This window comes from Misgurnus anguillicaudatus, chromosome 4 (genome assembly GCF_027580225.2).
Source record: "Misgurnus anguillicaudatus chromosome 4, ASM2758022v2, whole genome shotgun sequence".
Lineage (NCBI taxonomy): Eukaryota > Metazoa > Chordata > Actinopteri > Cypriniformes > Cobitidae > Misgurnus > Misgurnus anguillicaudatus.
This window is the reverse complement of record NC_073340.2, coordinates 17321403-17343389: the sequence shown is the minus strand read 5'-3', so window position 1 is coordinate 17343389 and position 21987 is coordinate 17321403. Positions and strand designations below refer to the sequence as shown.

Sequence of the window (21987 nt, the reverse complement as noted above, 5' to 3'; positions counted from 1 at the left end):
CTACAGTAGCCTACGGCACGTGCGCTACAAAGGTATAGATTTTTATCACCTTCAGCTTCTCATCAAATTTCCTGTCCAATGAAATGCTCTCAAGTGGTTTTAGATGTTAAAGCTTCTTGATAAACGTCACCACATCAAATAATGCTGCACATTCCCAGACACTTCATAAAAACACGAGCGAATAAGAGTTGTCTTGTCAGAGAATGATCGCCACAAGAGGGCGGAAGTAAGCTACATTTTCAGATTTTGATTAAAATTTATGAGGACACATTAATTAAAACTTACACAATACATTGTTTTTAAAAAACACTGCAATATTTTGTTAAAAAATAAGAACTTAGTTTTAATTTAAACAAAGGGGAACTTTGTTTTAATTTAGTTTTAATTTAATTTGAACTTTAAGTTCCAAGAGAAATGAAAATTATAAAGAAAAGTCTTTAATAACCCGATATTGTTTATTGCTTGATACATTATTTATAACATATGCATTGTATTACATATTAAATCGTGAAATTTATCTTACATTAATTTAATGTAGCCTACAATTATATTTATACATTTTCCCCTAATTACATATAAATAATCTCGTTTTCTTTAACGGTCATTTGAAACACAAGATTATATCTTAAAAACTTTTTTGCAAGCTTGAAACTAATCTACATCAAACGACAATTTACGAAAAAAAATAATTCAACAAGAGCTCCACGATGACTTTTATTTTGACAGCACAGTAATCGTAAATTCATCTACTTCATTTACTAGTTCCGCTCCACACAAAACACCATACAGATCGTTTGATGATGATACTCAGGTAAATAAAGATAAAATAAATCAGTTTATTTTCCTTTAACTGTGTACACACTGCCACAACTGTATGACATATAATGTTTATAAAAAGTTAGCGTTATTTCGGCATAAACACAGTTTAAACTTTGTTTAGCCTAACTTACCTGCCTTACCTGTTCAGACACCGTTATGATTTAAGCTTTCTTTCTCGTAATGTACATATACAATTCACTGAATGAATTAAGTGTAATTATCACAGTTTCGTCCTGCTCAGGTAGTTGCAAATGGACTTTCTCACTTTGTTTGGTATATATGTGGCGGTGGTGCTCACCTGCATTGCTCTGGTTTGTAAGTATTCAGGACATCAGCAGACTCCTCTCGGCCGGCTATTGGACACAGTCATAGGTGTAAGAGCTTTTGGACTATACCCCCAAACTCAAGCTTTGTATGCATGAATACGGCATCTGTTTATAAATGTAATGAATATGTTATTTCTTCAAGGTTGTCTCTCCATGGATCCCTCAAAGTCTGCAAAGCATTTGCTACAGGGCTTTGCACAGATTATTCCATCAGAGGCAAGTTATTAACATGTTAAACTTAACAGTGTCGCTGTATTTTATGAATAATCATTGTAAACCTGCACAATTGTTGTTTGATATGATCAAAATGTATAAACAATTGTCTCCAAACCCCTTTAAATACCACTTAAAGTCAATAGTTGATTTGTTAGCAAATGTATTTGGCATTTGTAAAGTAACATACTTTGTTTCCTATACACCAGGAACAACTTATTCCTTTACATGCATCTGTTACTTGAAGTTGCTGTGTATGCGGAGTTCTCCTATGAGGTTTTTGGCTTTTGTTCGGATATGGGCACAAGTTTAATCAGCTTGTGCGTTCCCTACGTCCTACTTGCACTCAAGTCTTATCTGTTCTACCTGTGTTGTAGCAGGGATCCAGGTAAGCACACGATTGCTACCTTGTGTTTTTTTGTTCATTAAAGAAATCAAATTGGATATTTCAATGTCCGTTTCATTCACAAGGCACATTGACAAAGGAAAACCATAACGCACAATTGAAGGTGTACCAGTATGACGAAAAACTTTTCCATAAGGGAATTAGATGTTCGACCTGTGACCTGGTGAAACCGGCCCGTTCCAAGCATTGTAGTATGTATCCTCCATTTTAAGATCAGACAGTCCTTCTACTCACAGTGTTCTTATAATCTTGTTTTGTTAGTAATTGAATCCAGTTCCTTTTAATCTCAGATAAACTAATTTTAGGTTGACTTCTTTTGTTTAGGAGTTTGCAACCGCTGTGTCCAGAGGTTCGACCATCACTGTGTGTGGGTGAATAACTGCATTGGTGCTCAGAACACCAGGTACTTCCTGCTGTACCTCATGAGTGTATGTGCCATTGCAGCTGATATTGCAGTCCTTACAGCAGATATGTTGCTCCAGACTGTTCTGAGAACTGGACTCCTTCATGCTCACTACATTGATGAGCAGGGTCAGCAACAACCTGCTGGATTGCTTTTTATTATTCAGGTAAGTGTGTAAAATACCACAAAAGTGATCTTTATTAGTAATTTTACCATAGAACATTTGATTTTCCTTATTTCCCTAATGTCATGTTTCCCTAATATTCCCTTTTGTCATTTTGTACAGCATCTGTTTCTGACCTTTCCAAGGATTGTCTTCATGCTGGGGTTCCTGGTATTCGTCTTTTTCCTTTTGGCGGGTTATTCGATGTTTCACACGTATTTGGCTTTGATAAATCAAACCTCAAATGAGTGGTTTAAGGGAAAAAGCCACAGTTGTCAACATTGCTATCCTTACTCTGGACACAGCTGCAGGACCTCATACAATATGTTTAGAGGTTTCTATCACAGGGGAATTCTCAAAAATCTTGGGGAAATCTTTTGGCCTTTATGTCCTGTTATGAAAAAAGACAATTAAGCATGTGTTGGATTTTGGTAAATGGGATTTTTTTTAATAAATATTTTATTGCAATGTGTTTACCATGCAGTATTTGTACCTTTTATCTTCTTATTTATCTATCTATCTAACTTACTTAGTTTTTGGGTGTTTTCACATATAGTTCATTTTAAAATAACCAAACCCTGTTAACTTAAAGTGAACCAAAAAAGGAACAAGCCGAATGTGACCACAGTCCTTTTGGTGTTCACAATATTGTGGACTCAAAAGAGGACCCAATTCTTTTTTTTAGCCATCTTCAGAACTGAAGTGATATCAGACCCTTTCTTGTTCACATAACAACTTCATAAGAACTGAAACCCCAGCTTTCTTTGCAGCAGTTTATTTTGATAGAATGTCAAAACCACACGCTGGGACCGCTGGGATTTCACATATCAAAAAGAAATCAAACCACAAAAGAACCCAAAAGCGAACCATACTCATAACACCTCCGGACGTGGTCTGAGTTCGGTTCGCTTTTGGGTCCTTTTAGGGGGGTTTGAGATCACTTGGTTTGTTCACATATACACCCTGAACTGCTCTGAGAGCTTTTGGAGGGCTCAAACAAACAAGGTCTTTAAAGACCCGCTTACTGTAGGTGGCAGTGAAATGTGCAACTTTGTTCAATGCACTGAGTAAATTTCAACTGAATCGGAAAGTTAAGATGCGGGCATGCTAATCTTTCAGTATGTAAAATTTCTACGCAGGCCCTTGCCTATGTGGACAGCAACTGGATATATTGTCACGCTTTTTAATATTTGTGCTGTTTTACCCTAATCCTACCCCCAAACCTAACCCTAAACCCAACATTTTAAGGGACTAAGGCCTTGTATCCCATTTAGCCAGAACCACTGTTTTCATCCTAATCCTACCCACATACCTAACACTAAACCTAACATCTCGCGAGATTTCTGCCATAGCTGTATCCCATCTAGCCAAAACCAGCAAACTCGCACAAGCTTGTATTTCCGGTCTGACAAATTCCCATCCGTATGAATGGAAGTCAATGGAACGAGAAGTGTAGTGTGACCCCACCCTTAAGCCGGGCTCACACTACAGGTTTTTTTTTTCATTCTGGTCGATTATGAAATCTGGTTGGAGCACATGCATAAGGAGACTCTTAACAGATTTTCTTCTCTTTAATGTAAAATTATAAGATTAACGTGCCAAAGTGAACGCTTCACGTCACCTCACGGGGAAGAGGATGTAAATGAATTGAGATGTGAATTTTTTTTTTTATGTTTACATTCGCTAACTAGTACATTAGCAGTTTTCTACACTCACGTGGTGTGTTTTTTTTTTTACGTGGTGTTTTCAAAACCAATCCGATTTCTCCTCAGCTCTTGTTTTTGAGACAACGATCATGAATACTCATTATTCTGGCAGTTGTCCCCGAACCCCAGTTTGAAAACCCCTGGATGGGCTTTGTGCCCGGCTGCACTGCTTCCTGAACTTCAGCCAGCTCCTTGTTTCTTGTCTTCCATTATTGGACAAACTGATTATTCCAGGTGTGCCTGACCTCAGTAGTCACAACAACAATAATCAGACACACCTGGATTAATCAGTTTGTCCAATAATGGCAGACAGGAAACAAGGAGCTGGCTGAAGTTCAGGAAGTAGTGCCGCTGTGCATAAAGCCTATTAAGACACGTTAAGTTTTAAAGGTTTATATCTACTAAGTAGTGGCGGCTGGTGACTACTCTTCCAAAATTATGTGTTCGGAGTGTCGTGTGTGGCTCATCATGTCAAAATATGTGTTCAGTGGGTCATGTGACCCTATGTGCATCATGTGTCATGTCAAAATACGTGCCTGCTGCACATACGTCAAAAGGGTTTATGATAAAAGATGCTCACATTAACAAAATACTCGCAAGATACTAATTTATCACTAAACTCTGATTACATGTGAGATTAAGCGAGTATCTGGCAAACGTGTCTCTTTTATCATAAGCCCCTTTGAAGCATTTGCAGCAGGCACTTATTTTGACATGACGGGCTAAATATGTTTTGACGAGTTTCGCATTGTGCGCCCTTGAAAAAGAAGTCACTGACTGCCACTGCTACCAAGTGAAAATTTTGTCAGTGTTATGGAACACAAAAGTTTATAGATATCATTAATGTTAAATCTAAAAAGCCACAAAACATTCATTTTGATTTTATGTGGACTTTAAATGTGGTTTAGTGTAAGCCCACAGTACATATGAATGAGAACACGCTGGCTGTTTTATTTGAGTTACTGGCTCTTTAAATGGGTGCGGAAGTGCCTGAGTAATTTAAAACGTCACGTACAGTGTCGTCATGCAGTGTCATCCTTGCCAAACGAATGAATCGCTTGCTCGAGGCAGCGTGCCGTTTAGTGCAGCAGCTATTCATTTCCAGTGCCCTGTCATTCCGTATCTGGTCTAAACCGGTCGCCGGTTAGCAGATTAAATATCAACAGAAGATCAGATGGTATTTTAGGACAAGAATATCTCTGGACGAAAATAACTTTAGGAATTTCGATGGCAGCATCTAAATGTACGCGACTGAACGGCGCTTTAACCAGACAGTTACTTGAGTCCGTTGACAGCGTCCTGTTTGACTGTGACGGCGTGATATGGCGAGGGGACCAGGCCATTCCCGGAGCTCCAGAAGTGATCAAAAAACTGAAGAAAAATGGAAAACGGGTGTTTTATGTCACAAACAACAGCACCAAGACCCGAAAAATGTACGCGGATAAATTAGGGAAACTCGGTTTCGACGCCACCGAGGACGAGGTGTTCGGGACGGCGTACTGCGCTGCGATCTACCTCAAAACTGTGTGCAAAGTTGAAGGGAAGGTCTATTTGATCGGGAGCAATGCGATGGGGCAAGAGCTCGAGATGTTGGGGATCCAGCAGGTCGGTGTGGGTCCTGACCCCATCTCGGGGGTTCAGAGTGACTGGGCGAATGTCCCTCTCGATAATGAGGTCCAGGCGGTTCTGGTGGGCTTTGATGAACATTTTAGTTACATGAAGCTCAACAGAGCCTTGCAGTACCTGTGGAACCCTGAATGTCAGTTTGTGGGCACCAACACAGACAATAGGTTGCCCTTGGAGGGTGGCAAAGCAGTACCGGGTGAGTATTTATGAAACTGCTTAAAATATGTGAAGCTGTGTGTGAAATGCAATTTTAAGTTTAGGAGCAAAGTTTGATTTCACATTAATTTCAATCTTTGACATGGTCTTACTCAGTCAACATTAAAGATGTCAAGGTTATATATTTCACAGAGTGTTCTTTTACATTATCATGTATGATAATTTTATATATAACAAAAATGAGTGTTTTAGAGACTGGGTCAAGTATATGAGCTGGTTGCATGCCATTTAACATTATGATTGTCATGTTATGATAATAACTTTGTCTTTGACTACAGGGACAGGGTGCCTCCTAAGGGCAGTGGAGATGGCTGCACAACGCCAGGCGCAAGTGGTGGGCAAACCCAGCAACTTTATGTTTGACTGTGTGGCCAGACAGTTTGGCCTGAACCCTGATAGGTGTCTAATGGTGGGAGATAGACTGGACACTGATATAATGCTGGGCTCAAACTGCGGCCTGAAGACTTTGCTGGCCCTCACAGGAGTTTCTACTGTTGCGGATGCAGAGGCGAACAAGATGAGCGAATGCCCTCAACGTCAGAAAATGGTGCCCGATTACTATATCGACAGCATTGCTGATATTTTACCTGCACTGGATGCATAAACAGTGTTTACCTGAGATTTACCCGCTTCACTAGAGAATATATAATGAGGGTATTTGCTTGAATCAAAGTAACCTATTTTAACATTAAACTTATTACTTTAAAATATTAATTATTTAAACTTTTTAAATATTCACATTTTATTTTAATCTACACACATTGTAGTTAATTTCTTTACACAAATGTCTTTGTCTATACAAAACTTATATTGCCAGGATTCAATTGAAACAGGCCTACCTCCTTCGGAAGTTCCTATTGTAACATTTTTTTATTGTTTTTGGAAATATAAGGGCAATATGTTTTTTTCCTTATTTTTAGTTTGTTTTATTGTTTATTATTTGTCTGAAACCTTATTTGTTCAAGTTGTCTTCTGAATGAATACCAATTCATAAACTGAGCAGCACTGAAGTATTATGAAGTAATACTAATATATTCAGAAATAAGTGTAACACTCAGGTACTAGAACAACACAGATGGCTTTTCGTGGTGTTCAAATGCATCCAGCTATTTCACTGTGGCTGACAAAAAGGAATGAATATTTGCAATGATTATATTTTGCACTTTATAACTGCACTCTTAACACCATCAACCTGTTAAGATTTTAATTCTCAACTCATCAAGCTGAACAAGCATTCTACATGACTGAGCAAATAAAACAACCATTTTAACGAATTGTGTAAGTTTTATTATATTCTGTGGAGGGTTGACAAAAGATTAATCGCATACGAAATAAAAGTGTAGATATTTATGTGTGTAATTATTATGTATATATAAATACACAAATACATATAAATTCAAGAAAAAGGTATACAAAACTCTTTGGTCTTGGCCATGTTAGTAGTTGGATTCTTACTGATTGTATGGGGTGGACAGGTGTCTTTATGCAGCTAACGACCTCAAACAGGTGCATCTAATTTAGGATAATATGGAGTGGAGGTGGACATTTTGAAGGCAGACTGACAGGTCTTTGAGGGTCAGAGTTCTAGCTGATAGACAGGTGTTCAAATACTTATTTGCAGCTGTGTCATACAAATAAAAAAAATCATAAGTTGTGATTTCGGGATTTTTTTTAGATTATGTCTCCCACAGTGGACATGCACCTACGATGACAATTTCAGACCCCTCCATGATTTATAAGTGAGAGAACTTGCAAAATAGCAGGGGGTTCAAATACTTATTTTCCTCACTTTATGTGTGTGTGTGTGTGTGTGTTTATATATTTATATATATATATATATATATATATATAGATATAGATAGATATAGATATAGATAGATAGATAGATATAGATAGATATATATATATACAAAAAAATACACAGTGCCGCATATATATTATGCAAAAACATTTATTTTGTATGTGATTAATCGTGATTAATCTTTTGACAGCCCTAATTCTGTTCATATTTTTTCACTGATCGATACTAAAAAAACAAGGCTTAAAAGTCACCTTGGTCAGTCAGCGGCCTTAAGCCGGGGTCAGTCATTGTATCTTAAAACTGGCTCGGTGTGACGAAAAGCCCTGTCCACAGCACAGTTCTACCTGTCCCCTTTGTCTATTGTCTGGTTTGGGGTAGCCAGCCAGTGGGTTGGACTACCTGGTGCGAGGCAAGAGGTGGGGGGCAGAGGATGGCAGGGACTTGTTAGAGAGCTATAGTACAGACTTTTGTCATGACCATCGCCTGATGCAGTAAAGAACGAGACGGGTACTGAGGAGAAGCAAAAAAGGCCAGAATGGTGAGGTGCTGGAGGCATTCAGAAGCCAGCTTGGAGGACCCACATTGCATGGTGAGATTTGATGCAATCTATTACTGCTTACCATTCAGCTTAGTACAAATATGTCAGTGTGCTATACACAATTCTGCTTTATGAGCATACATTTGGACTGGAGCTTTAAACGTTATATGAACAAACCATAAATCATGAGGATTTACATTTTTTACTCTGGCTTTCACCCAGCACTGTGGTCCTGTGGATTTTTGCAGAATTCCTCATAAAGTAATCTGGGGGAGTCTTGCAGCCACGCTGCTCGTTGTTGTCATTGGCCTTGGTGTGACTGCACATCTAGTGCTACAGCACAAAAGACAAGTAAGCATTTCAATCTTTACATATTCATGTTTATTAACATTGAATAGCAATCACTTTTCTCTGTAGTCTTCATTGCAGGTTGTCAGAATCCCTGATCACACAAGTGACTTTATCAATCAGTCTGCGTTGATTGACAAGCACAACAATGTAGTGACCTACTCTGTGACTTCACGTGTCAACCACACCTCCACTGTGATTTTTGACATGAGACAGGTAAAACCTTTTCCTTTCGTACTCCAAGGATTAAACATTTTCTCCAAACTCAGTTACGTTTCATCTATGTCTTCCTTAGGGGTTGGTATGCTATAAACCTGACAACCAGGACAGCTGCTTTCTTCGCCACATGGAAAGATTGGATTATGAGAACGTAAAATCTCAACTGAATAAATCAGAGCAAGAGGTAAAGGATTTTTCGGTGGATTTAAGTTGATTTTGATAGTATAATTAAGGCCGATGGTACGAAACAGACATTATGAGCAAAATGTCTTAAAAAAGGAAATGATTTAAATATGAATATCATAATCTAATTATGATAAAATGACTCAAAGATTGACTTCAATTATTGATTTCAATATTGTGGTCTTACTCAGTCAATATTAAAGATATCAAACATATATTCTTTACATTATATAGAAAGATTTTATGAATAAACAGCTGGGTTTTCACATTTATTTGCCTGTGTGTTGTTCTAACCCCATATTATGTATTGTTTTTAATGGAAATGTTGATGTTTCATTCAATGAAAGTAAATGGGTACTTGCATAGTCAACATTCCACCAAATTTCTCTTATTTTGATAAAGAAAAAAAGTCTTGTGGGTTCAGAACAACATAAGAGTGAGTAAATAATGACAGAATTTTAATTTTTGGTAATCTGTCCCTTTAACGGGGTGCCTCAATCTAAAGAAGCTGCACTCTAAAAATTGCATGGGGTCAAAAAGGGTCGAACCAAGCCATTGGGTTAAATTAACCCAAAACATTTTTATATTTGACCCAACAATGGGTTAAAACTACCCAGCATAGGTTAAACTACAACCCAACTGGTTGGGTTCATCCCTTTTTGACCCAGCAGTGTACTGTATGTGCTACATATGCATAAAAGCCTAAATTGGAGCTGGTTGGCAAATTGACTGACACTTGAACACAGCACCACCCAGGTGCTCTTAGGTAAATGAGAGAGCTCTTTTGGTTGCATTGTCCAGAAAAGGAGTAATGGACCGCACCAACTCAGGGGATCTTAGTGCTCCCGAGTCCGAATTCCTCAGACCATCTGATCCACCTCGACTGGATCGCGTTACAGGATAGGACCACAGGGTGCACAATGGCCACTCTGTTGGCTTTTTCCTCTTATAAGTCACTCTTGGAAAGACAGACTTCCCTTCCGCAAACAGAGCGGAGACCTGTGCTGGACACGCTTCTCTCAGCACTTAACAAGGTGATTCAATGCTGGGTTATGATCTGCGCAGAATGGATAAGGTTGTCCCTGTTGAACCGATCCAGTATCACCATCCAGCACTTAAAATCTTGGTCCAAGTTAAGTTTTATGCACCATTGCATTTGATTAAAGCCATTAGGCAACTTTTGGAAATTCAACCCGCCCACCAGGAAACATGTTCATGGTTGCCTTTTAATGAAAAATGAGCTATTGAGGGGCATAAACTGTTTGTCACGGATTCATTCAAGCATCACTCCACTTTAACAGGTGTCTATCTGATCTGGAGTGGAGTAAGTGGTGTAATTACAAATGCCTTTTGTACCAGAGGAAACACTTCTCAAGTCACAAATATGCGATCGAGAGCCGTACAGTTGCGCGTTCGCACATTAACAATAAATTGTGTATCACACACCATCAGAGTATAATTTACACTATACTAAGATGTGTGATTATTCCCAAAGGTCCATCAGGTCTGGCCAGTGAGAAATGAGACTGAAAGGCACACCGAGTTTTTGGGAGTGCTGTCCAGCAGTCGTGTTGATGCTTCCATTCTTCAAGAACCTCTTCAATCCCTCTGTCAACAAGCCTCTGTCTATTGGACTAGAAAATCTGATGGTAAAGAGTATGTCAAATTTTACATGCATGTCGAATTAAACCTAAAATTATTTTCAAATATTTAATTTCATTTTTGTGATGAATGCACATGTTGTATTATAAGCTGAGATAATGCATAACAAACCAAAAACATGCCGAGATGCTCTTTAAAGAGCACAGTGTGACAGAAACTTAATCTAGTGCTCCGGGGAATCGTGACCTTTCGTAGTCGCACCAACCAAGCATAAACTGTAAAAGGACATCGGGCCGTTTATGAATGGCATCGGAGCATCCACAGAAATAAGAACCTCTGTGTTTCTTCTCTGCAGGTCCCGGGAAACAAAGACTTATTTACTTCTGCATCGACATCTGCTTTCCCAGCAACATTTGCGTCTCTGTGTGTTTCTACTACTTGCCAGAGTGAGATTCCACTGGATTCATCACACGCCAGGAAACAAATGCTTTGACATCAGAGAGAGCAACTGGAGAAGATGCACAAATGCCATAAGAAATGCCAATCTGGTGAAAGGCGGAAAGATTGTCACGTTATCTACCGAATACTTCATCCTTTCTTGTATTTAGCCCCATTTTTGCAGACTTGGCTCGAAGACTTACTCCAGCTTGTTTCTCTTGTAACCTCATGCAGATGAGTAATGGCAAACACTGTTGGTCTATAATAAAGCACTATTGTGTTAAGTCAGTCAAATATCTGAATGACTATATCATTTAAGAAGGGGATAATAAATCAAAAGGTAGATGCGTGCAGCTTGCGTTACCCCATGTTGCAAAGATGTCATTTTTATTAACTAAAGTGTTAACAAAAGTGTTCGCATTATAATACACATTTGCCAACATTCTTACATGGATTTGACATTTTTGTCGTCAGTTTTTTAGTCTTAAAAGTAGAGATTCATCGAATGCTCAGCAACCGAAACAAATCTTTCTTCGACATTTTAAAATGTTTCCACACCCTCAGAATAAAGGTACAAGGAGGTACAATACGGTGACCATACGTGCCATTCTTCCCGGACGCAAGGATTTTGGGTGCATCTTCCGGAAGTTGTATTTGTCATCAAGGTTCTCACATTTCAGTTAAAAACATAAGACATAAAATCGTAGTTTCATTCTTACCTTAAAATGTAACGGTTGCTTTTCTGCATAGAACCTGAAATAATAAACCTCAATGACGTATGTGGTCGACAAATATGATTTTGAAATCCTGACCAGAACACGTCCGGGAAGAATGGCGGGTATGTTCACTCTAGGTACAAAAGCTGTCACATTTTCAAGATGTACACTTTTGTACCTATAAGGCCCGATTCACACCGGCTGCATGGCATGAGCGTCTCAGCTGCGTGGCGTGTCCGTTTTTATTTAGGCTCCCATGTTAGCAGGTTTGACCGTGCACACCGCCTGCATCACACGCACGTCTCAGGCGCGCCTCGAGCCGCACCAAAAATGCGTGCATGCTAGGAATAGGACCGACGCCTATTTTTTTTTCACGCCAAAGGCAACCGTCAGGTCAGTTTATCAATAGGAAACATACATGTATACAGAATAGGCAAGGGCATAGAAAACGCCACGCAGCTGCCATGCGAAAGACACGCAACAGACACGCCACGCAGCCGGTGTGAATAGGCCCCAAGGTGCATATTGGTATCTCAAAAGTACATATCTGTAACAAAATGGTGCATATTAGGACCTTTCAAAAGGTACCGTCCCAGTGACAACTTTTGTACCTTTATTTCTGAGAGTGCACACTGTCGAAATGTTTGCCACATTTATAAAGCACTTGACCCTGGTTGCTATTCAACCGCGTCATTAAAAACGTTGTTTCTTTAAAATGTTTATATTCTCACTTATTCGGCCGAACACTGAAAATGCTATTTTTGGCTGAATAGTTTCGGTTGCCGAACACGTGTACTTATAAGGTTACCATTAATGCAAGAAATACTTCAATATATGAATGCACAAAATGTTAATTTAATACCAAGATGACCGCTGAATAACAGATGCAGGTGTCAAATGAAAAGTCCTTGTGTTACGACAGCCACAGCTATCAAAGCAGACTGCATCTCATCCAAGTACACTGTCATTGAAAGCCAAACACACCACGGCTTTCTGATGTCCGCTGTATTCGCGCTTAATCTCTCCCGTCTCCACGCACCACAGACGTGCAAGGTTATCGGAGGAAGCTGAAAATCAAAATAATCCAAATGAGAATAATTCATACTGAGATCAGCATATTGTAGTGCTGCCTCTTGATTAGTCGCGACTAATCATTTGCAGAATAATTTTTTTTTTACATAATATATGTGAGTGTACTGTGTATAATAATTATGTATAAATACACACACAGGCTTGTATATAATTAAGAAACATTTCCATGTGTATATACATGTTTATATTACATATAATTTATATTATATATAAATATTTATTATATAAATATAATTTTTCTTAAAACTCTACATGTATGTGTGTGTATTAATATATACATATTTATTATACATAGTTCACACATATTACACATATTATGTAAACAAAAACTTTTATTCTGCAAATGATTAGTCGCCACTAATCGTGAGGCAGCGCTAGCATATTGTATGTATTTGTAAGCTCGCTTGCAATAGTAAAACACCCTCACCAGTAACGATGTACTGAGAATCTCCAGAAAAGGCACAGTCCCACATCCAACCGCGGGACGTCTCTCCTGGGTTGTTACTCTTAATGCTCAACTCTGTCATCAGAGAGAAGTTAGAGGTTCTCCAGATTTTACAGGTTTGGTCAGCAGAGCACGTGGCTAGCAATCTAGTAGAGATAAAAATCAATACAAGCCAATTTGATTTGCTTATCAGTTACTTTTAATTACCGCCTGTTTTGTTTTGTAAAACACTTACGTGGAGTCTGGGCTGAATTTGCATCGTAAGGAGTAGCGTTTGTGGGCAGGGATCTTGGTCTTGGGTATCAGCTGCGTCACCTCATCCCCCATTCCACCAGCCAAATTCCACACATAACAGTTGCCCTGTACCCAAACCCAAATGGACCAAAGTTCAGATCCATTATGTATGAGCAAATAAAAATTAGCACGGTCATATGGCGCTTTTCCATTGCATAGTACCCCACGGTTTGGTTCGGGTCAGCTTACTTTTGGGAGCTTTTCCACTGAGTGCAGTATGTAGTACCCGATACTTTTTAGTACCACCTTTGTCGGGGTTCCAAGCAACCCGAGCTGATGCCAAAACGTGATGCGAAAACACTGTAGATCACTGATTGGTCTGAGAAAATCGTCACTACCAGCGTCATCGCTATAAAAAAAAATAGCTTTACCTTCATGTCATCTGTGCTTTACTGTAAGTTCCCAAACTCCCTTTTAGCGATTAAAAAACATCCACAGGTTGTGAGTCAGGAACACCATAACAGTTTTTTCCAGACTTGCAGTTTGTGGCGGCAGATTTGCGACCGCACGTCTGCATATATGCTTAAATGCAACTTAAATGAGGCTCACCGAAGTGCATCGACTGACGCCACGGGTGTTTGTGAGACACGAGATGTGCAAACATCTATTTGTGGTGGTCAATTTTAATTTTGTGGCATTCCAATGACGCTCTCACTTGTATGATGTCACAGCAGTAGGCAGCGCAAATATAACTACATGCCTATAATCCCTCCCACTCGGAAGTGTTACTAAACTCGATGGAAAAGCTAACCAAGCCAAAGTAAGGTGAGCTGACCCGACCTGACTCAAACCAAACCGTGGGGTACTATGCAATGGAAAAGCACCAATAGTAAAGGTTCAATGCGATTACTGACCGAGCTGTTGACTGCTGCCATATAACTGGCATCAGGATCGATGTGAACAGAATTCACGGACACATCTGGTTCTGGGATGAGCTGTTCGTTGTGGTCGGTCTTCAAATCCCAGATGTGAATAACACCACTTTGGTCCCCAACAATTAATTCGGCCTGTAACAAAGAAAAATTTACTTTATTGTCCGATTGGTTTCCTTACTAATAGTTGTTGCCATTATCACTAAACAGAAATATTCAAATGAGACCAGCTGACCTGATTGGGATGAAGGCACACACAGTTAATAGGTGCATTTACTTGGAAGATTCGTTGGCACTGTAGATTCCTCGACCTGAATGGATACAATTCAGGTTGCTTAAAACATGTCCTAAGTGATCTTTAGACACATGGCAAACAAAATTTATTTACCTTAAATCCCAGATTCGAGCCATGCAGTCTTCTCCACCCGTGTACATCCATCTACCATCCTCGTGAAAGCCAACGGATGTGATGTTTTTGCTGACCCCATCATAATTGATCACTGGATTTGGATTATTCGAGTTTAAGTCATACATGCGTATATGCTGATACCCTGAGAAGCAGAAGAAACTGACATCAGTTTGCACATAACTTTAAGGTTTTCTGTCTAAGCTACAGGAACTTACCAGCAGCAGCAATCATACTCCTATCAGGTGTTACTTCAAGGGAGTTAACTTGCTGATGTAGGAGTTAAGGATATGTATCAAAGCATTTATTCTGAATCTAAACTCATTTTACTGTACATAACATTGACACTCTTTGAAATGGCTGTGTATCTGTAAGGTGTTTATAAAGGATACAGAGTCTTGGTGTTGGACAGTTCTTGTGCATATGCCGCTGTGGGCCTGCCAGAATCTGACGGTGTGATCATATCCAGCAGTAGCCAGTATAACCGGATCGCTGCCCACTGTACCCTGATTCACATTCATGATGAACGTGAACCCTGCTTAAACAATACAACAATACAGATTCAAATGATATCCATTTATGCATTTGGCAGATGCTTTTATCCAAAACCACTTAGGGGTTGTGCACACCAAAACTTTTAAACGCGGCTTTTCAGCCGAGTGCCAGCTTTCTTCAGCTGAGCGCTTTGGTAGTTCTGATACTTTAGCTGTGAGCCGGTTGGTTGTTGCGATACTTGTCCCGCCCCTCCTCCACTGTGATTGGACGGCAGCGTGAGAACTAACATTGACGAGCGAAGCTTTTCACCCAAAGTTGAATATTTTTCAACTCTCGGCTGCCAGTGCTGGGCGCGGAAAAACTGCTGAATGCTAAGCTTCCATTGGAAACAATTGAAAACATGCGCGGGGTGTAAAAGCTTTGGTGTGCACGCCCCCTTAAAGTATAGACCCTTTAACTGTTTGTACACAATGATGACGTGGCAATGTATGCGCGCACATTTTGGCAACAGAAGTGTGGCAAGAATCAGCAGTGAAGCAACACAGACAGAGAAAGTTATTTTAAAAAGTTGACTTTAACAACTTTTTCAACACGCTACCAGATCTGAGTACTATAGTGGAGTGAATAGAAGACGTTGGCAGATGGCCAAAAATAAAGTTGCCAGATACATATATACGTATATTATATATAGTGCAACCAAACGCAACAACCAGACATTTTGATCCTGGGAAACCGTTTTAATCAACTTTCTGAGTTGCTAACACGTTAGAACCAATGGGGAACAACACCACTTCCGTTGCCAAGATGCGCGCGCAGGCTATTTGATCACGTGGTCTGTAAAAGGGTCTACACATTTTTATCAGTGTGTGCGTGTTCCCTGGTTCGAACCTATAACCGTTTTGGGATGCTAACCCAAATGCTCTGAGTCTGAACTATACAGGAGCATATGCAAATACCTTTAAAAAGCAACTTACAAATGATGTAACATTTCGACTAAGTTAGTTATGTAGTGTTTTAGACCTTACTCCAGTAGGAGTTAATGGTGTTTTACTGGTTCCCATCAGCCAGATTACATCCCACCAATATAACTTAACCCCAAAACATTACCAGTAACGTTAGAGAACCTTCGACGTTATTACACTGTCGATTAAAACCAATACAATTCCCGTTATAACCATTAAATGCATTAGTATTAAATGCTTAGCTTTTATATCAAGGGAAATTTTCGCTAATGATAGTTTTGACTGACAGGTGTTTTGACAACAAATGTTTTTATTATGGGTTCAAACACGAATTCTGAAACCCTATTATAAGGTTTTCTTTTGTAATAAATTTACAAGTATGCCATTCTGGGAGAAGATTACGATAATAAAACCCCTGAGGCATTTAGCATGAACTGCTTTGTTTGATCTCTAAAACGATAACTGTCAATATTAATATAAAATATTCAACTCAATTCAATACTCTTACCTGAGGGCAAGGGATGCACAAAAAATCCGATGAGCTAAATGTATAAAAATAACAACCTCAACAGCGAAAAGCACATTATTTACATTAATGGCAAAAGCAAACGTGTCACCCCTAAAAGCGTGTCCACAGAAACAATTCCCAAATAAAGGTTCCGGGTGCAAATTACAGTACTCATTTTTTTTTATATAGTTTATTCATATTTTTTGCATTTAAGTGAATCAATGACTACTTTGAAAGAAATAAATGATACGTAGATACATCAAAAAGGAATTAATTTACAAAAGCCAAATGCAAGCCAAGTATCCTTACAATATTAACGAAATGTCATATACTAGTTATATGAATATTAATAAATAAAACAAATGTTTTCCATTTTAATCACAAATAAATATTATTAATACAAATTATAACCACAGAACTTAACAAGTTGTGTATTTCATTGGTTTGGTTGCTGTGTTGCAAAACAGCCTTAAACCAGTAACAGGGCACGGTTTTGGTCAACTTCCACAGGGTCAGTGAGTGCACATGACAAAATGCTTGCCCTCATTCCACTTATGGTTTTGGGAGACTGAAGAATCTATAAATAATAAAACATTAATTGACATTGTTATTTGAAATATTCAAAGTAAGAAATGTAAAAATGCCAAACCATTTAACCTGTAGATAAATTTTGCATTTCTCCAGAAGAAAGGTCCACTTCATAGCTGTCCTTTTAGACTCTGACAGATACATAAACTCTTCTGTCTGTAAGAGTAAATATTTTGCTTTAAATTGAAATAGGTTGTTAAATGTGGTCAAGGTTTTAATAAAAATAAACACAAAGAATAAGGTTGGTTTATAAATGTATAAGTCCAGATTATTGCTTACTGTGCAACCCAGGGTTTTCTCAGCGACTGTGCCTGCCAGGTTGCATGACTTTAATGTCCCAGTGTGATCACTGATATCTACCAGAAGGTGAAAGCTTGACGTGATGCGAGTCTGTTGTCCTTGACTTGGACAGGCAGCATTGGAACAAATCTGACTTTCCTCGTTGATTTCAACCTTGCATTTGGCACTAGCACAAAAATCATGTTATAAATATCAGCTTTGTGAGCAGTATGTCATATAACACTAGTTGCAACTATCAAGGCACTTAGACTCACCATCTGTTGCGTATGACTTTGGAGATGGAGCAATCTAGTTCAAGGGTTGTGATGAACCCATATGTGATGCAATGAAAAGCATCAGTTTGTTCTTGACACCTGGCTTTGAGTTGGCTCACAGTCAGCACATCACTGATGGAATCCACTGAAAAATACAAAATTTTACTGCGTGGCTACATGCTATGATCTGTATGTATACTTTATTTTCTGCTAAAAGGTTTTTCACAGCGATACCATAGAAGAACCGGGTTTGGTTCCTCAAATAACCATTTAGTCAAAGCCTTAGTCTTTTAAACATTTTTATAATCTGAAGAACCTTTTCACATTAAATAACAGAAAGGTTTGTCAGATTTTGAAGGTGCTTTAAAGGGGACATTTCATTTTCAAGACCTTTTTAAGATGTGAAATAAATCTTTGTTGTCTCCAGAGTACCATACATATGTGAAGTTCTAGCTCAAAATACCATATAGATAATTAATTATTATAGCATGTTAAAATTGCCACTTTGTAGGTTTGTGAGCAAAAATGTGCTGGTTTTGTGTGTGTCCTTTAAAATGCAAATGAGCTGATCACTGCACTAAATGACATGCAGTGCCGTGGTTGGATAGTGCAGATTAAGAGGCTGTATTATCCCCTTCTTACATCACAAGGGGAGCCAAATTTCAAGTATCTATTTTTCACATGCTTGCAGAGAATGGTTTACAAAAAAAAGTTACTGGGTTGTTCTCTTTCACATTATCTAGGTTGATACAAGCACTAGGTACCCAATTATAGCACTTAAACATGAGAAAAGTCTGATTTTCATAATATGTCCCCTTTAAAGATCCATTTAGACAGAAAAGGTTCTTCTATGGCATCGAGAAGCACCTTTATTTGTGTAAAGCAGAGGTTAAGATGTATAGGCTACGTCAGAGGATTTCAAACCCCCAGAATGCTAAGGGGTCCCCAGAAAATTTCATAGAAAAAAAACGAATCTAATACATAGCCAATATTTGGAAACAACATGGTGTTTATATATAACATCAAAATTAATTTTTATCTAACAATTTAAATGTTTTTATATGAAAATATATAAATGGATATATATTTTAGGTCCCTTGCATAAGGTTAATCATTTTCGGGGGTCCATCATAAAGTTTGAAAACCCTTGGGCTGTGTCACATGACTTACATGGCATACTTTCACCTGGGAGAACCTCTTGGTCCAGATCGCCATTTTCTAACAATCTTCTTACACATGAGTACAGTTGGTTGGCCTCTGCTGTATCTAAATTGTATATAAATAATGAATGATTAGAACATAAATAATTTTAATCATATTTCCAATTGTTAAAACGGGTTAAATTTAAACTTTTCAAATGATGGTTTCCATACCAGGATGGATGGTAATGATTGTTTTTGAGGTCACTGTTGCTATCATACAACTGCGAAAACTATCAAAGGTGACGCGAGCATCTGCAATGAACAGCACTAAAAGAAAACACACATTTCCACATTAAGTTTATTTTGTCAAATATTTCCAATTGAAACAAAGGCCCGTAACTATACACGATTATACCTGTTCCTCTCTGTGTTTGTGTTCGTACCAGCTGAATTGTCTCTTTATCCCAACTGATACAAATGACAACAAAAAGCAATAAAATTGCATATTTAGGGTTTGTTTTTTGTAAATAGTATTTTGATTTTAATTTTAGTTGCTTACCACACTAAAGGAAATGATTTCACAGTCTCATCAAACAGCCTTATTTCTTGCCTCTGTCCTTTGCGTCCATCTGATTTTGTGAAGAATTTCTCCTCTCCCACCTTTGAAAGACAAAATCTAAATAAATGAAAAGCATACACCTGGCAACTTTTAGAAGAAAACTGTACACTGTTCAGTAGTAAGAAGGCCTGGCAATTATTTCTGATGAATCTAACCGATTGAACAGCTGCTAGAATGTTAAGAATGTTTCCATCCAGGTTCTTTCCATTTGCAGTAATGTCTCTCAATGAATAGAAGTCTCCCGGGTCTTTAATAAGCATGTGGTACAATGGCAGAATCCTGTTCTCAGTTTCTAAATCTGAGCATATCCTAATAGCTGAGTGAGTCTGTGTTAACAACAGCCTGTAAACACTGAGATAAAATATTTATATGCATCACATACAAAGATAATGACAAAAGAGTATTTTGTTGGATGTACAGTAAAGCACAAAGTTTTGCTATAGTATTTACCTGGGTGTTGAAGGACAAAATCTTTCTTCTTTTTCATAGTCTTTCGTCACAACAAGGGGATTTTCAATTACAACTAAAATAGAAAATTCTTCTTAGCTCACAAAGTGTTCAATAAAATATATGTGACCCTGGACCACAAATCCAGTCTGAAGTAGAACCGGTATATTGTAGCAATAGCCAAAAATGCATTGTATGCACTGCAAAAAATGATTTTCAAGACTTTTCAAGATTTTTACAAGCAAAAAAATCTGCCAATGGGGTAAGCACATTTTTCTTGAATTTAATGTTTAAAAACAATGTTCAAGATTTTTTTGCTTACCCCATTGGCAGATTTTTTTGCTTGTTTTATGCACAAAATCACTTAAATTTGATATTTTTGGTCTAAAAACTAGACTTATTTTCTTGGTTCGTTTTGCTCATCAATAAAAAGCATATTAATTTAAGATTTTTTAGATATTTTTACTGAAAACAAAGCAAAAACACTAAGAAATTATTTTCTTGAAAATCATTTTTTTGCAGTGTGGGTCAAAATGCTTAATTTTTCTCTTATGCCAAAAATCATTAGGATAAGATCATGAAGACTTCATTTGGAGAACTTTTAAAGGCGTTTTTCTTAATATTTAGGTTTATTGCACCCTCAGATTCCAGATATTGAAATAGTTGTATCTCGGCCAAATATTGTCCTATCCTATCAAATCATACATCAATGGAAAGCTTATTTATCCAGATTTCAGATGTATAAATCTCAATAAAAAAATACCCTTATGACTGGTTTTGTGGTCCAGGGTCACATGTAATATAACATAAAATGTGGTTTTATTAACAAGAGATCTTCCACAAATCTTACCACAATCCCCAATCTGAAAGTGACTGCTCAGTCCATGAATGTATTCCTCAGTTCCCCATGCAGACACATTGATAAAATCTGTTGGTGAGTCTTTTAGGGTGAAACTGAAGGTGAACCTTTCAGAGCCAACATCTGAATGGAAAAATATGAATTATAAATACCAAAAAATATATTTAATAAATGGCAATGGCTTGGGTCAATAAGCAAAACGTATACCTTAACATAGGATAAACAAATCAGCAATAAAGTATTAGTATATTTATAAACTGTTTGTGAGAGAAATGAATAACGGATGGATAGGTAACGATAACAAACTTTTTCTGTCAGGAAATCCTCTTGAATCAGTCTTCCCTATAATCACTCCAACCACTTTCTGGAAAATTAACAAATGGCTATTTAACTGTAAATAGACGTTTTACATGTATCTATTACATTACTATGTGTTAAGTTAACAGTTACTAATTCAGAAGTCGTCACAACATCATACAGTAAGAGGACACGCGAGAGATGTTTGATATGATAATCTCACCGCATGCGTGATGTTTACATTAAGCCCTGATATTGGCACACAGTTCTGCATTTGAGCGGTTTTCTTCCTATAATGACAATAACACAAACATAATGACCTAAACATCATATAACCGGCAGAAATGTCCGCTTTTGTTACTAACAGCAGTACACGAGTTACCCAGACAAGAACGAACCGAAATCCTCTCAGTAAGCAACCTGAAGAGTTTTTGAGGTGAAAGCGTTTCGTAGCGAATTTCTTACTTTATCGTAACTTAGCTGTATTATCATATAATAATAACAATAATAACAAATGAAACAGCAATTTACATTTATTTTATAGTAGTAAAATGTAATACGTATCAGTGTTTTGCGAGCCAAACAGGTCACGAGCTCCAAAACGGACCGTTACCACCACTATCTGCTTCGTTTTGGCGGGTTCGTTACACTGCGTGATGCTTTTTATAAGGGGGAATCCAATGC

At 38.0% G+C, this 21987-nt stretch overlaps 5 protein-coding genes across 12 annotated transcripts; 3 read left to right on the top strand and 2 right to left on the bottom strand.

Annotated features, from left to right (window-relative positions):
- The first annotated feature begins 685 nt into the window (after window positions 1–685).
- Window positions 686–2810, top strand: zdhhc4 (zDHHC palmitoyltransferase 4). 3 transcript variants are annotated; one of them, XM_055176278.2, is made up of 7 exons: window positions 686–811; window positions 1061–1193; window positions 1288–1361; window positions 1568–1746; window positions 1830–1955; window positions 2089–2333; window positions 2454–2810. In XM_055176278.2, the coding sequence occupies exons 2-7, from the start codon at window positions 1071–1073 to the stop codon at window positions 2742–2744; spliced, it is 1038 nt and encodes a 345-aa protein (XP_055032253.1). In that variant the 5' UTR covers window positions 686–811; window positions 1061–1070; the 3' UTR covers window positions 2745–2810. The 3 variants fall into 3 exon arrangements, with proteins under 3 accessions (XP_055032253.1, XP_055032254.1, XP_055032255.1); XM_055176279.2 differs by having other exon boundaries at window positions 726–811; window positions 1046–1193; XM_055176280.2 differs by having other exon boundaries at window positions 743–811; window positions 1065–1193.
- A 2249-nt stretch (window positions 2811–5059) lies between these two features.
- pgp (phosphoglycolate phosphatase) lies at window positions 5060–7152 on the top strand. The gene is made up of 2 exons (XM_055176527.2): window positions 5060–5858; window positions 6157–7152. Exons 1-2 carry the CDS (start codon window positions 5264–5266, stop codon window positions 6480–6482), a joined length of 921 nt encoding a protein of 306 aa, XP_055032502.2. The 5' UTR covers window positions 5060–5263; the 3' UTR covers window positions 6483–7152.
- A 635-nt stretch (window positions 7153–7787) lies between these two features.
- Window positions 7788–11295, top strand: bricd5 (BRICHOS domain containing 5). Its single transcript, XM_055176167.2, has 6 exons — window positions 7788–8268; window positions 8440–8568; window positions 8635–8781; window positions 8861–8968; window positions 10463–10616; window positions 10925–11295. Exons 1-6 carry the CDS (start codon window positions 8215–8217, stop codon window positions 11017–11019), a joined length of 687 nt encoding a protein of 228 aa, XP_055032142.2. The 5' UTR covers window positions 7788–8214; the 3' UTR covers window positions 11020–11295.
- A 1263-nt stretch (window positions 11296–12558) lies between these two features.
- On the bottom strand, window positions 12559–16937 carry mlst8 (MTOR associated protein, LST8 homolog (S. cerevisiae)). 2 transcript variants are annotated; one of them, XM_055176164.2, is made up of 9 exons: window positions 16798–16937; window positions 15225–15367; window positions 15051–15102; window positions 14815–14977; window positions 14662–14737; window positions 14409–14561; window positions 13496–13620; window positions 13243–13406; window positions 12559–12790 (listed from the first exon to the last, which is right to left on the bottom strand). In XM_055176164.2, exons 2-9 carry the CDS (start codon window positions 15351–15353, stop codon window positions 12672–12674), a joined length of 981 nt encoding a protein of 326 aa, XP_055032139.1. In that variant the 5' UTR covers window positions 15354–15367; window positions 16798–16937; the 3' UTR covers window positions 12559–12671. The 2 variants fall into 2 exon arrangements, with proteins under 2 accessions (XP_055032139.1, XP_055032140.1); XM_055176165.2 differs by having other exon boundaries at window positions 15225–15370; window positions 16798–16918.
- Window positions 16938–17095: 158 nt separating this feature from the next.
- On the bottom strand, window positions 17096–21934 carry meiob (meiosis specific with OB-fold). Of its 5 annotated transcripts, none has more exons than XM_055176778.2 (14): window positions 21864–21934; window positions 21527–21593; window positions 21313–21370; window positions 20998–21129; window positions 20151–20223; window positions 19856–20051; window positions 19641–19741; window positions 19497–19549; window positions 19313–19408; window positions 19110–19205; window positions 17940–18084; window positions 17665–17851; window positions 17455–17541; window positions 17096–17374 (listed from the first exon to the last, which is right to left on the bottom strand). In XM_055176778.2, the coding sequence occupies exons 2-14, from the start codon at window positions 21575–21577 to the stop codon at window positions 17267–17269; spliced, it is 1383 nt and encodes a 460-aa protein (XP_055032753.2). In that variant the 5' UTR covers window positions 21578–21593; window positions 21864–21934; the 3' UTR covers window positions 17096–17266. The 5 variants fall into 5 exon arrangements, with proteins under 5 accessions (XP_055032753.2, XP_055032752.2, XP_055032751.2 ...); XM_055176777.2 differs by lacking the exon at window positions 21864–21934 and adding an exon at window positions 21835–21855 and having other exon boundaries at window positions 19692–19741; XM_055176776.2 differs by lacking the exon at window positions 21864–21934 and adding an exon at window positions 21702–21828.
- Between the last annotated feature and the right edge of the window lie 53 nt (window positions 21935–21987).